This window comes from Sardina pilchardus, chromosome 2 (assembly GCF_963854185.1).
Source record: "Sardina pilchardus chromosome 2, fSarPil1.1, whole genome shotgun sequence".
Lineage (NCBI taxonomy): Eukaryota > Metazoa > Chordata > Actinopteri > Clupeiformes > Clupeidae > Sardina > Sardina pilchardus.
In genome coordinates, this window is record NC_084995.1 from 27790437 (window position 1) to 27805321 (window position 14885).

The following is a 14885-nucleotide window of genomic DNA, read 5'->3' on the forward strand; positions in this document are numbered from 1 at the left end:
GCGCTCGTAATAATCAATGTGACTGATAACAGCATGTGACTGTGCAGCCCGGGCTCGTGCATTACACCCCGGCCACTGCCTTTCCCTTCAGTGGCTGCACACGCAAAAACATGTAACACGATAATTAAATCTGACGCCGAAATAATTCAATTATCAAAGACGACAAGTCACACTTAAGTAATGACAGTGCGTAATTGCCCGCTCCTAGAGCGCAATCTCTGCCTCTGTCACTCTCGCCGGGATTGGCCGCGGCTCGAGAAGATGTGGGGCGGCGCAGGAGGGGGCTTGCGGAGCGAGCGTGGCTCCACTACACTGGCCCTGAGTGGACCCGGAGAGCCCACCGCCCTGGACAATCACGGCCTTTGTCAGCGTCTGAATTAAAGCGCTCGCTGAGGCTATAGCGAAGGAACTGAGAGTTTATTCAGAAGATGCTCCAAGGCCATTACATTATGGGATGGGTCAAAGGAGCTCTGGTGCGACAAGGACAGTGACATCCGTCCACGTCCACATATTTACACTGTCCACGCGTGCGCCAGCGTGTGCGTGATGTCTCTGAGTTTCAAATATGAAGCTTATGAAGATAAAGAACTCATATGTAGGGCAAACTAAAAAGAAGTGCTACTCCAAATTCCCAAAGTTAACTTGGACACTTAGGGCATTAACACTAAACTGTTAAGCAGCTTACATCAAAGAGAAAAGAGAAGGGATCCACTCCATGGTGTATGATTTAGCTGCTCGCAGCAATGCTGTCTAACAGTTCTCTGGATTTCCTAAATGCCCCTGATTATAATCCCGGCTCTGAGGCACAGCGTATCACCTTTGTGTTCACCATGAAAAATAGGCCATATTGTATTTTATAATGTTTTGAGAAAATTATGGAGAATACAATACTATTGGTGAATGGCTGCAACAGGGGGGGGGGGGGGGGCTTGGAGGCAACCGAGATGACAACAAGGCTTTTTGAGTGCCTGCACCTTCAGCTGTGAAGATAAAACTCCAATAGCTTTAGGCTGCAATCACAATATATGACAAAGGCATCGTAAGTGCCTGAAATGAATTCTGCACAGTAAAATGGCATTCTTATCAGAGGCCATTCCTGTTCAATCTGTCTGCCACCCAAGTGTATCTGCATTGTTCTCTGCTCTCCGTCGGCCTGGTAGGAGGAGGAGAGGCCCCGCAGATCTCTGTCAGGGCACTCACACGGGGCTATTAGTCTGCATTCTGTAGCATCACCCAAGAGGCCATCAATCTGCGAGTATCAATCAAGCAATCCATGACACGAGACGCGTGCACACGCACGCACGCACACACACACACACACACACACACACACACTTGCACACAAACGCACACACTCAAAGGGAGCATGCATGCCTGGGCATTTTTAGTATTCACATGCAGTGAATTGCAAGCCACTGTGGGAACTGTGGTTCCAACACCAGAAGAAGAGAGAATCAGTCAGCATAGCGACCCACTTTTCTTTGAGACATTCGGTCAAAAGCAATAGCTTTAACTTTCAAAACAATTATATCAGACAAATGGATAATACTGAGGTCTACAGAATGGAGTTTTGAAGAGTGTTTGTTTCAATCTTTTCAAAAGAAAAGCGTGGATATGAGACCGCTACAGACTGATCCCTCCCACACTATGTGTCTGTGTCTGTGTCTTCAAAAAAAAAGAAATAGCCTTGAGGTGTGGTCTTAGTGTGTGTGTGTGTGTGTGTGTCGGTGTGTGTGTGTGTCGGTGTCTGTGTGTGTCGGTGTCTGTGTGTTGGTGTGTGTCGTGTGTGTGTGTGTCTGTGAGTCGGCGTGTGTGTGTGTGTGTGTGTGAGCTGAGACCTCATTCCAGCTGAGGTCTCGGCTATCAGGGTAATTGTCCCCTCAGTCTCAGGGCGAGCCTCACTTACCTCGGAATCGCTGCCTCTAACACCTTTTAAATTTGGTGTATCAAAGGTTTATCCCGTACACGACTGCTCACACACCCAAACAGGCCCTAGAGTCAGTCTCCAACACAGCTGACATCCTGGGCTGGACACTATGCTGCACTGACCATTTCACTGATCCCAGATTGAAAATGAAAAGTCAACTCAGATAGAAAATGTAGGTGATGGAAGCTGCACTGGACTTGAGTGGACTTGCTGGACTTGAGTGAACAAACAACAACAACAACGAAAAAAAAAAACTCTGTGTAAGGGAGGAAAGTGTCTGTGAAGAGCAGGGTGTCTAAGATAAAGAAAAACACATCCAGTCTGTTTGAGGCGTGTTTGTGATGATTAGACATCTGTTGAAAACACACAGCTTGCACCAACAGCGTCACACACAGTTACAATTCACACACAAAGCATGGACATGAGGGGGCACGAAGGTGGAGGATGGCCACATGGATGAGCAAACACACACACACACGCACACACACACACACACACACTTTGAGATGGGTCTGCATCCTGCACTGTAAACCCCAACAGTCTTCAAGGTTGGCTGACACATTTATATTGGTGTTCGGCTTGATCTGAGTGTTAATAATAATCATGTGTTTTGACGGAGGTAAACCACTGACACAATCCCTACTGGGTTAAACTTGAATGCACCTGTGCAGAATGGTTGTTGTGATAACATAAAGGTTTCTCCATACATTTCTGGTCTAAAGGAAGAGCACGCTATAGAAGTGGCAACAGTGTCCTGATAGTTACACTACACAGATGTTTACAAATGCCTGTAAACACATTTTTTTTTTTATTTAATTGGAAATTGTGCTTGTTTGGTCTGCTGTCAGACTAACAAAATGCTATTTTGAAAAAAAAAAGAAAAAATACTAAGGTCTTCTGCTTGATTGAAGGTTAACAGTTCAAAGTTATAAGTATGCAATGTTTAGGATGACGGAGTTATTAGTTTGTCAATTATTTAAAAATTCTGATTGTTGTTTATTAGAGGTTTCAAGTACTGATGATGATCGTGAGTACCTTTGAAAAGGCTGTGTCAGTATGTCATAATCATGTTATATATATATACATTGATATCACGTCATTCGGCTGTTGAGGCATAAGCTATGCTCAGTGAGGGAGAAATACTCCCCGGAGTAACCTACAAAGAAAAAATATAAATCGCTGGATTTACTTGAATGAACATTAATGAAATGCACATGAATTCGGTTTAAAAAGGCCCCAACTGTTAAATCTAGACTTAAGACCAAATTGTTCTCAGATGCTTTCTGCTAACTGTCTTTTAATTATTCCACCTGGAGTCTTTTATGTTAATTATTCTTTATTGATTTTATCTTGATTTATGCTTTCTTTTTATTTTCCATTATGATCTTTTTATTATCATTATTATTATTATTAAATTATTATTACTATTACTCTTTGCCCATCTATGCTTTTATCTGCTATAATTACTGTTTGGTTTTTGTTTATGTAAAGCACATTGAATGAGCTCTGTGTATGAAATGTGCTATAAACTTGACTTGACTTGACTTGACTTACAAAATTGATTCATGCTATGATAACCCAACTTGATCAAGTAAATCCAATGCAATTGATTAGGCTTAGGCCTACATGAAATATTCATGTCATTTCGATGTGATTGCGCTCTACAGGTGGCATATAGGCTACTGTACTGAGAGTAGACATTGAGATGTACTTAGTATTGCAACTTCATTGTAAAAGGCAGGTAACTTGAATGTTTAATTCTTCAAGATGAAGTCTTAAAATGAAACATTCTGAATTTGATGAGCATTCAGAAGCATTCGTTGAAGCTAAAAACATACACTATGAAGCCACTGATAATTTGTGGATGCTCAATACCTAACGCACTCATGGTGGGAACAAAGCATGGTGCCTCTCAAAGCATATCATGAGATACAACTTCGCTCCAAATTCTACTAGTTTCTAAACATAATCCTCTTTCAGACAACTCATGTGAAAACTTTTGCCAACACTGTTAGCTGCCTGATTATCTTAGTGTTCTTGCAAAGGCTCATGGGAACACAATAAAATGACACCAAGGCATACTGTACGTATGTGCTCATGTGCTTACTGAATCAGCATGATTCTGCTGGATAAATTCATTGCTGTGCCAAAATATGTCAGTAAAACACAATAAAATTGTGTTTGAAAGAAAAATGTGAGTTTGTTTAATTTCATGATTTGTTATTTAGTAACTGTGGCAAACCCTCTTTCCTTTCCCCCCAGAATATACGCTTACCTTACACGATTCAATTAGAAAAATAGATTGCTGGCTTTAAGTAATTGTAACATAATGTGGTTTGATAAATTGAATAGCCCTGACTTTTCCTTTTTACAATGTAGATAAAGATTTTTAGATGCATTCAGCTTTATCATCACTGGTGATTGAAATATCGTGTTTTATACAGTATGTTTTATAAATGTTTAATTAATAAAGCATTAATGTAAATAAGGTTATTGTTTTTTTACTTTCTGAATAAACAACTTCAACGGAGGCTGTCTATATTTTATGAGAATTTATTAGGAGTAGGTATCCATTCACGTTTTCTAGATTTAAGTTGCGTACCATTACATTTATGAAGTTAAAGTTGAAGTTAGTAGGTTAAGCTTAGTTATTGAATTAATACTAATTAATTTAGTATTAGTAGAGTAAGTAGAGGTGAAAAGATAACTGTGTGAAAATATGTAAAATTCAAGTCAAGAAAACGTAAAAATGTTTTGAAATAATAACAAAAGATAAACTGGAAATATACTTGGGTTTACAGTGTGTCAGCCATTTTGTGAGCAGTGGACTTGTCCTGGTTGAAGTGATGCACGCTTCCACACAGACAGCACACACTGTCACTCTCACAGCAGAACACATCAGGTGGGTGACATCAAGGGAAGGGAAGGTGATGGATCAGAACAGCCCACACACCAGACGCACCAGAAGGCACTATCTCTTTGCCCGTGACCCTCAAATGGCTCCATCTCGTCTTCTCTCCTTCCCTCTGTCGTTATTGTAACGAGCCCAAACTAAAAAAGTACGGGAGCTAGACGTTGTTGGGGAGTTTATGGCAGAAACCCCATAAAGTCTACCTCCAACTTGCCCACCAATAGTTAAAGATCAATGGTGACTAATGGAAGTGGATGAGCACAAGTGGAGCCATTTAAGGGTGCTGGGGGCGGATCAATGGCGGCTCTGTTGGACAGAGCAGAGGACACATACTGGCTTGTGCGGTCCGCTGGGTGATCTCGTTGGTGAAGGCGCCGATGCCCTGCTTGGATTTAGCAGCCAGGGAGAAGGAGTACTCGGTGTTGGCTCGCAGATTTTCCATTATATAGGAGGATCGGGGCCCAAAGGTCCTCTTCTCCTAAAAGGTGGAAGCAAAAGATGCTTAATCTCTGTTATGGCTCACAAAGGGAAGCTTGCCCTAAGATGGGCCATAAAATAGGTACAAAGTAAAAAACACTTAGACCTAGATCGTTTATTCAGTCATTATGTCCTTTGTTCATTACCGAGTTGTTTTTACCTTTAATGGTTCTACAGTTTCTATATTTAGATACAATATAGACTAAGGGACTTATTTTTAAATATACTGCAGGGAGACTAATAGGAATATAGATTAGAGATAGACAACTAGAGCTACAGATGCTTTATTTTGGGTCTACTAGGCACCTTTTGTGTGTTTATCTATGTGCTCAGTACAGGCCTGTGGAGTCACAGACACAGTGAGGACTCACCTGATTCCCAAACTTGGATTTAAACTGTAGCTCGTAGCTCAGGATGCTCTCTTTGGAGTAGGCCGGCTCCCAGGTGAGCTCTATGGTCGTGTCGGTCACTCTGCCCACCTGAAACTTGCCTGGTTGCCCTGGAACTGAAGCAGAACAGGTACACTGTACTGTCGGTGGTGCCACAGTAACGTGCCTTCAGCTTTAGCTATATAAACACACCAGGCGGTACCCTGCAGCTCCAACAATGAAAGGATGCTAAATTGTTTGTGTCATCGCCCGTTAATTAGTACAAGCTAGTAATTACCGGACGCTGCTTGACCGCGTGTGCTCTCCTTACCTCCTGGCAGGACTTTAACATGAATGGGATCAGAGGGGGGTCCGTCTCCGACCGAGGTGAAGGCCAGCACACAGATGGTGTACGTCTCGGAGGCCACCAGGCTCTGGATGGTGGTGATGACGCTGTCCTGCACGTTCTGGATGTGCCACGTGATCATGGGCTTCTTGTCGTCCATGGTGTAGTAGACGCGGTAGCCCTTGATCTGACCGTTGGGCTCCTCCGGCTCCTCCCAGCGCACCATCATGGTGTTGGAGGAGATGATGCGGGCGTGGACGTTGCGCGGCGGGCTGGCGGGGGCCTGTTCGGCCGTGCGCGCCTCCACTTTGCTGCTGGGGGGGCCCTGGCCGATGCTGTTGAAGGCCGACACGCGGAACTCGTACTCGGTGTTGGGGTAGAGGCCGCCGATGCTGTAGCGCGTGGTGGTGATGCCGTCCACCGTCTCGAACTTGCTGTCGGGGCTCTTGGCACGGTACTGGATGATGTAATAGGAGACCGGGTCAGGATTCCCCGAGTCCCAGGTGATGGTGATGCTGGTGGCGGTTGTCTCGGTAACAACGGGCGTCCCCGGAGCCTTGGGCAACGCTGTGAGGGCGCAAAGCAGGACAGAGTGACTGACAGCGAGGGAGCGGCGTTATTAAATAGCAGGGTGCCAGGTGAAGACACACATCATTTGTTATTTTCAAGAGCTAGAGTCTGCCAAAGACCAAACATGAGCACCCATACATCATCAATCGACCTTGAGTTTATTAATTATGTAAGGAATAACGGATGACACAGGGAAAAAAATATGCAGACCAAGGTGGTGCTACAGCGTCAATGTAAAACACAATGTGCCTTCAGGAGCATTTCCGTTATAAAGACTATTTTTATGGTCTTATTTTATGACTTTTCTTAAGGCATATTGCAATCCCTAAAATGCATTGATTTGTGAACTATTTAAGCACCGCTGTATTATCTGATCAAAGAAGAATGGTAATAATAATGATATGACAACTCTGAAGATTTAACACACAAAGAGAGTTCATAGACCAGTAAAGCTCTGCCCAGTGTCCACAGAGTCCAATAGTCTGGGACCGTACTGAGGATAATATACAACACGAGTGTCTGGAAGGATGTTCCTGGGGCATCTCTGACTTACTACATTAATTACTGTCTGCGGCTTCAGATGGTAGTTGGATTAGAAATAGGCAAATGGCCCCACTGAGGAACCAAAATAGTCCATTTAGTCAAGAACACGCCCATGGTTTTCCCCAGGATAACTAACTACCTAATCAAAATTCATTCCAGAGGCACAGATTGATATTGCAAATGTTACAGGTAGATAACTCCTTGTTAACATTGGGCATTGGTCATTTTTGCTGGGGAATCAAAGCGATGTGGATATTTTTATCCGTGTCTGGTGTAAAGGGCATAGCAGGAGCAGTTAATTACCATCATGTCAAAAAAAAAAAAACAAGCCTAATAACCTGATGCAATTCTTGCTCTAGGAATTTGAGGATACTGAATCTAGTTATTTTTGCACTACGCAGTTTTGATGATGATGGGTTTCTCTCCCTTTCATTAGAGGGAGGTTGTCTGGACCATTTAGCCATTCTTATTCAAGTATAATCATCTGAACACTCAACAATGAGGCCCAGCACTGTAATACCAGCTTGTGTCTTGGGTAGCTGTGGCAGCCCTGGGGCCGGTTGAGGTGTCGGGGGTGGGGGTGTGTGTGTGTGTGTGTGTGTGGAGTTGGGGGGCTATGAGACATCCAAACACCAGGCTAGACACTGCAGTGCAGTTAATTTTAGCTGCTGGAGTGTTCCACGTGTCCTGAGGCCTCATTAATGGCGCCTGTGAAGCCAATACGCGCAGATGCCCCACAGGACGGGATGAGCATGAATTAAGCAAGGTACACATGGAGGTAATTGGTAAACAGTGTTATAATTAACACTGTCTGAATATTGTCTGTTATTGTCTGAACACTCTGGAAAGCCAGCAAAAGGTTCTGAATCCACATTACTGCACATTACAGATATCGGTCGATTCTAATTTCTAGATTAATTAGCTTAATGCCGTTTTTGATTTGGGGGATATTTGGTTGGCAAGACCACATTGCGAAATGTCTGCCGGTGTTCCAGCCCAGAACAACTAAGCCGTGCAGTACCCTGGCACAGGTCTCCATGGGGACTGTCACATTCACACTGCTCCAGCAGATGAAACGGCAGCGGACGAGAAGGGTCTTTGGTATTATTTGCCCTCAATGGTGCCTTCCAGGCAGCGCTGCCTTCAAGGCACTACTCCCCTCAGTTTAGGGGTAGGATGAGGGTTGAGGGGGTTAGGGTTAGGAATAGGGTAAAGGTAGTGCCTTTTAGGCTGTGCTGCCTGGAAGGTGGCGTTGGGGGCAAAAAACACCATTGAGCGGACGAGAAGCTTACATTTGACGATGACCTGTGCCACGGACTCGATGATGCCCAGGCTGCTGATGGCCACGCAGGTGTAGTTGGCCGACTCGCGCACGCTCTCCAGCTCGAGGACGTTGCGACCCACGGGCATGGAGTCCTCCGGGGTCAGGTCCTCGGTGTTGAGCATCCACTTGACGTAGGGCATGGGCGAGCCCACTGCCACGCACGTGATGTTGACGCTGCCCCCGGGCATGATCTCGTGACTCGTGGGGGGGATGGTGAAGCGCGGGGCCACACGTCGAACTGGAGGATGGGAGAGATCGACAAACACAGAGGTAACAAGAGTGTGGAATAAACACAGGCTTCACGTACACACACATGGCACAGCTAGAGCAATCAGATCTACTGGGATATGAACAAGTGCTGTCTCTGGACTACCATTTCAGAATGTACTTTCTTTGCTGTTCTGGATGACTATCACTTCAACTGTCAAGAATCACACAGAAATCCAACTCAAGTTTCTCATTTCCGATTACTGCTGGCCTCAGATGAAGGGATAAGACCAAAAAGCAGTCTGGCGCGTCGAGAGGACAGCAGGAGACATCGCTCGCAGGCGTCAGGCGGCTACTTTAGCCGTAATGAGCTCCCAGTACAAAGGAACACGAAGACCATAATGGCGGGACAAACAGAGACATTTTCTCAGATCTGCATACGGCCTTTATAGCATATAAAGATTCCAGGCGTGGCACTAAAACCTGCGGCTGCACCCTGCCAGCACCTTGCTGCTTGCCGGTACAATGAGAAACTTAAATTAGATTTTTGTGCCTTAAGGGGCAGAATCAACCAGATGAAGCCTTTTCAAGATCTGACATGGTTCCAATCAATAGGTGCAGCTATCGATCTCAGAGACTTCAGGCAGCGGGAGGCTGCAGCTCTGCTGGAGAGAGTGTTTGAGTGTTCAGATATCTCAGCTCGAAACGGGGAGGAGAAATGGTGCATATCTCGCATGAGTCATGAGTCGCTTGCATGCCTGGACAACCGAGGAAGTAGTGTGTGTGTGTGTGTGTGTGAGCGAGAGAGAAAAAGGAACAGGATGGTCTGGGATACAGAAGGACAGGTATGTGGGGCTGCCATGGGCTTCAGGTCTCGCTGAAGCAAGCCACATTCAGAGAAAATGGGGCTAGTGTTGTGAGGCGGAGGCTGCTGCAATGCACTCTGGGAGAGATTGCAATAACGCTGCTAATAATAATAATAATAATAATAATAATAATAATAATAATAAAAACATATTGAATGTGTAAATCCCTTCTGTTGGTGAGTGCGGTGGATCCTACACACACCAGGGTAAAGGGTGTCATGTGATGAGGAGGGGAGACATGAAGAGGGGTGTGAGACAGAAGGGACGGAGGTGTGTGTTTAATGGCATCAGTTGAGAAAACTCTGAGTGACTAATAAAGGAGGAGCTACTGGGAGAAAGAGAAAGAGGGATAGAGAGAAAGAGGAGAAGAGAGACCTGAGCATGGTGTAGTGTGCAGAGGAATGCTGAGGACAGACATAATGGCATAACGGAGGGAGAGACGTGAACCACCAACCCGACAAGACACAGAGAAAGGGGAGAGGGGGGGGGACAGGGACTGGGACTCAGTCAAAAAAGACTGGCTGTCAGCACATCTGCTCACTCATGTGCAAGGACAGAGCTTGAAATATGACTTTGTAGTTGAGAGCACAGTCTCTGCCGAGCGCTCGCTCTCTTAGGCTGCGTGGAGTTCCATACGAGCAGGGACTGTGTGAGAAACGACAAGGTCTATTTCAGGCTCCGAGTGTTTAAGAGGAGGGACTGGAGAGCACAGAGCCAGTTCTTCTGACAGTCATGTCTTTGATCCGGTGGCTCAGATGGTCTCTGCTATATGGCTCTGGGTAGACACTCCCTGACTTGGGATAAGAGGATATCCCCTATCGCAAAAACCTGTGTACAGCTACCACTGGCAGAGTAGGCTACTTTATGCAAGACTGCATTCATGATCAATGCCTCACACTCAGATATTTAACACTGCTGTTTATTCCAGGCATTTGTTTCCTGTTATAATCTCTCTCATTCTAAATACATATTTTCAAGAGCTTTTAACTCAGAACTCTGTCACTGTCACTGAGTTCCTCTAGAGACCGTCTTTTCCAGAAAAGATTTGGCCTCGCTCCTTAGCATTAGTGATTTAGCAAAGATTAGCAAAAATTCAAACCCAATCACAGAAACATAACAGATTATGAAGGGGCAATTTTGTTTCTTGGAAGCACAGCTTTTTTCAGTGAATAAAAAGGCATACTTTTGATAACAACCTTCAACCAACATTACACATTTGTTAAAATTGTAAAACTTGTTATTTGCCAGCAGATACCCAGAATTGGACACATACATGTTAGCACATGAAAGCCTCAGCTGGAGATTAACATCTAAACAGAGACTTAACAAAGCTGACTGCTAATGATCACATGCCTGTGTGAGTATAATGACAAATAAAGACTGGGTTAATAGACATCATCCACATGCAACAATCAGGGCATGCCATCTTTTTTACACTTTTCCAAAAAAATATTGCACCAAACGAGAATTCTACTTGCCACGTCTTTAAGCAAACACCAAATGATAAAAAGACTAGCACTGGTACATTTCCATAGAGAACCATGGGGATAGTAACCCATGTGACTAGGATAGATCTCCACCAACTGACGCAATTATCTCAGTGATTTGATGTAGGATGTTGCTGTTTGGTTATAGATTTAAAACACCATTCTAATGGATGACAAAGGCAACACTCTGTCACAGATGTCACTTTGGGCGCTGGTAAAAAGCCTAAACTGATAGCATCTCTTTGTTGCGAGGCCAGACCTAAATCATGGCCCCAGCTGTTCCTGCCCAGATGGATTTGTCACTGTCGAACCCTGGCTGCTCCGACACCCCAGTGAAATTAATAGCGCATTAATCCACCAGTCATTGTCCACCCAGCTGGGAGTGCTCAAACCGAGCCCCTTAAAACCGCTCAGGCTCTAGAACAGTGGCACCAGTGGCCCGGGGTTCATTTCCCTCCATGTGTAAGACAGCAATAAAGGGCTCTATTGAACAAACACTGCTATAAAAACAATGGACAGCCGGGGCCCGGCCATTTCTTTGATGGCCACAGTTCCAGAGCACTTCAGACGAGATGCTACAGTGATAGCGCGTGGCAATGTGCAAGCGCGGCGAGTGATTCACACATCAAATAAGACCTTTTTAAAATGTCAGAGGACACTGTGGCATCAGAACTCGGTGCTGTTTCCCTCCCTCACTAAAAAGTCACTGGAAAAAAAACAAAAGGGGAACAACTAGAATTGCACCACCGTTAGTGAATTAGTCACTGCTCCTACTTTAAATGACACTATACTGCGACAAGCACTGAAATCTAAGCAAAGATAATAGGATGAAGCCCAATTATATATTCTTATTCTCCATCTTTGCATTTCTTCCACATGCAGCATACAACGGACCATGCAAGCACATGCCACAGGCGAGAGGCCAAATCAAGACTACACATTCACATTGCATTCGCTCACATTAATTACGTTACAGGGTAAACACACGGATGTTTCCTGATAAACAAACTTGAAGATGCTATTTGGGGAGTTGGGGAGGGGGTTGTGATGAAGGGAAGGTTGCACGATGATCAGTCTACCGAGTATCACGGGAGGGGATTTGGAGTGCACTGGATTAAGACTATACTTCATCCAACATCAGGCTAATCCCCATTGATTGCGATACTTTCATCCATGCAGCATTGATGCTAATCTCATTTCGTAACACACAAGGGTAAAAATGAACTCATTTTTTAATGGAGTATCCTTTCCCAAACAACCACCAAACTAGTTCTGCCATGTCTCTTTGGAACAGTTCCAGTGGCATGTGTAATCTAACCTAATGATATGTAATCTAATTTGACCTGTTGTTGTCGAAAACATCTGGATAGTATTGAATCTAAAACATAGATAGTTTTGGTTAACATATTGTAAGCTAAAGATAATCTATAAGTAGTGATTGTTAATAGGAATAAAATGAGCCCCAGTTCTAATAAGGTAAAACATTGGGCGCTGGAATGGTTACACGACAGAGGTGAAAGATAGTCATTCACTGCCATTGATTGCATTCAAATCAATAGCTTGGAAAATTGGAGAAAAATGAAAAGCACCATAGATCTATTTAGCACTGGCTAAGGAATGAATCCTTTGGACACTGAGAGCATACACACAAACACAAGTCCCACATCCACAATAAGCAATTACAGTGCACAAAACACGACAAACACACACGGACATGTACACTCACACAACAACACACAGCGGAAATGGAAGGAGGGACAACGAGCACAGTTCATTAGAAACACATGGAGCCATCCAAACAAGGGTCCTGTTCAGGCATGCAAGCATCGTTACATTCTCCCATCATGCAGAAATGTCCTTAATTTCCAATTACTGGGTTTCCATGACAACACGTGCACAGAAGCCTTCAAAGGAGGAAGCAATTCCAAGGTTTTTTTGCAAACAAGAAAAGACCCCACAATGCAAAACGTAAACACCCTAACCAAGCCCTGTTATTGTTCTACATTACCCTCCAAGAAATGATCTATTTTAAAAAATAATAAACTAAGAATCATAATCTATTTAAATTGAATAAATCTAGCTCTCATATTTTTTTTAAAACTGTCTGGAACTGAATGTCGTTTGAGTTTTTTTTTTTATTTTTTTTTTAAAGGAAGTAAAAAAAGAAACGAAAAAACACACCAACCTTCTCGCAGCTCTTGGGAATGTAAGGGGGTTGATGCAGAACACAATGACATGAGGAGGAGAGAAAAAATAGGGGAAAGACAGAGAGAGTAAAAAAGGCCACCTCAAGGATTTCACCTGCCACAATCTCTCAGTTTTCACTCCCCGCTTACCTCATCTGGCGCGCAGGGCTCCCACGCGGCCAGCCGCCGCCGCCGCCTACCGCAGCCCTGCGCTGGGGCTCGTGGGCCAGCCCCGTCCACCCCCACAGACCACTACCAGCTCCTCCACATTCAAATACCATTTATGGATTCTGTAACGTGGTTTTTGTGGAGAAACATTTTTTAGGAGTAGAACCCCTTTTCCTTGGGAAACTAGTGAAGAGAGAGCCTGTTGGGAGGTCGATGTAGGACTGTAACGATCCTGAGCACTGCCGCTGCTCCTGCGAGCGCTCATAGGCGTGGCTTCGGCGCTGTTGAAGGCCGCACCTGATTTGCTGCCTCTTAAAAAGCCGGACTTCGAAAAGATGGCGCGCGGGGCTACTAACGGCTGGTGGCTCCCTACGTCTGCCGTCTTTGCCTTTGTTCTTCATTATGAGTTTATCCTGTGTTTGATTTCTTTTCTTGCACTCATGTTGCGTTACACTAACATTGCATGCCGGCACTGCTTAACACAACTGACTTACTGACTAACCCATTGTACATAGTTTTCCTTCTCTTTAAGTAAATTCTTTAATTATTTTGGCAATTCCGTGTCCGTGTCCTCCTTAGTTTGTTACGTTCTGAGCCAAACGTAACATGGGGGCTCGTCTACTTGCGGTTACTGGAGGTAATTAGTTGGAAAATGTGCTTAGTTTGATGGCTCTTAGAATGAGTAATATTTGTTGGAGGACATCGGTCTTTCTGGAGCGCTTTGTGGTCCATCGTTGGAGCGGTTGGTAAGTAGGCACTGCACAAGTTTAAAGTGATTCTCCCTGTTAGGTGAAGCACTGTGTTTCCTTTGAGACGCAGTGTTTTTTTTTTCATTGTAGTGTTGTGGTGAACGTGAGTAGTAGCTCTGCTCGGGAGCACCTCCGCGGAGTTGTGGGTCGTTGCTGATTGCCAGTCGCGCCCTGCGCTCCGCTGGAATTAGTGCGTAAATACCCCTCGCTGGTAACCGCATGAAGACTAGGGTTGAGTGTAATTAGGGCCTTGGGGTGTTTAGTTAGCTGGGGGGATCATTTTTTTTTGTTTGTGTGCGTGCATGTTTGTAAGTATACTGCTCTAATATGGATATTGACATTTTTTCTCAGTCTCCGACGCAGGAAAATTTAGAAAGCTGCAAGAAGGAAACATTGTTGCAAATTGCTGCCCACTATAAGATTCCCATTTCGGATGCAGATCGCAAGCATAAAGAGACTGTTAGAAATGCATTAAGAATTGCTTTGATTGCACAAGGAATTTTGGAGGAGAGACCTATTGTTCCTGCAGCCTCGGCTTCTTCTGCAGCGCTGCAGCAGCCTGTTAGTGCAGCACCTGTCGCTGAGGTGCTGGGAGCTGGTAGTGGGTTGTCCTTTCAGCAACAGAAAGAATTGTTAGAGCTGCAGCTCGAGCAGGAGAAAATGAAGCACATTTCAGAAAAGAGTCGAATTGAATTGGAGAAAGCCAAATTAGATTTGGAGTTTCTAAAGTTGAATCTGTTAAAAGATGGTAAGATA

At 44.5% G+C, this 14885-nt stretch overlaps 1 protein-coding gene across 2 annotated transcripts in view; it reads right to left on the reverse strand.

Annotated features, from left to right (window-relative positions):
- The window catches only part of LOC134068495 (receptor-type tyrosine-protein phosphatase S-like), a 79129-nt gene that overhangs the window by 24994 nt on the left and 39250 nt on the right, over positions 1-14885 (reverse strand). For both annotated transcript variants that reach the window (XM_062524155.1, XM_062524147.1), the window contains exons 8-11: positions 8435-8704; positions 6015-6596; positions 5687-5820; positions 5172-5316 (exon numbers count right to left, since the gene is read on the reverse strand). In XM_062524155.1, coding sequence (XP_062380139.1) covers positions 5172-5316; positions 5687-5820; positions 6015-6596; positions 8435-8704 — 1131 coding nt within the window. The remainder of the gene's footprint in view (positions 1-5171; positions 5317-5686; positions 5821-6014; positions 6597-8434; positions 8705-14885) is intronic.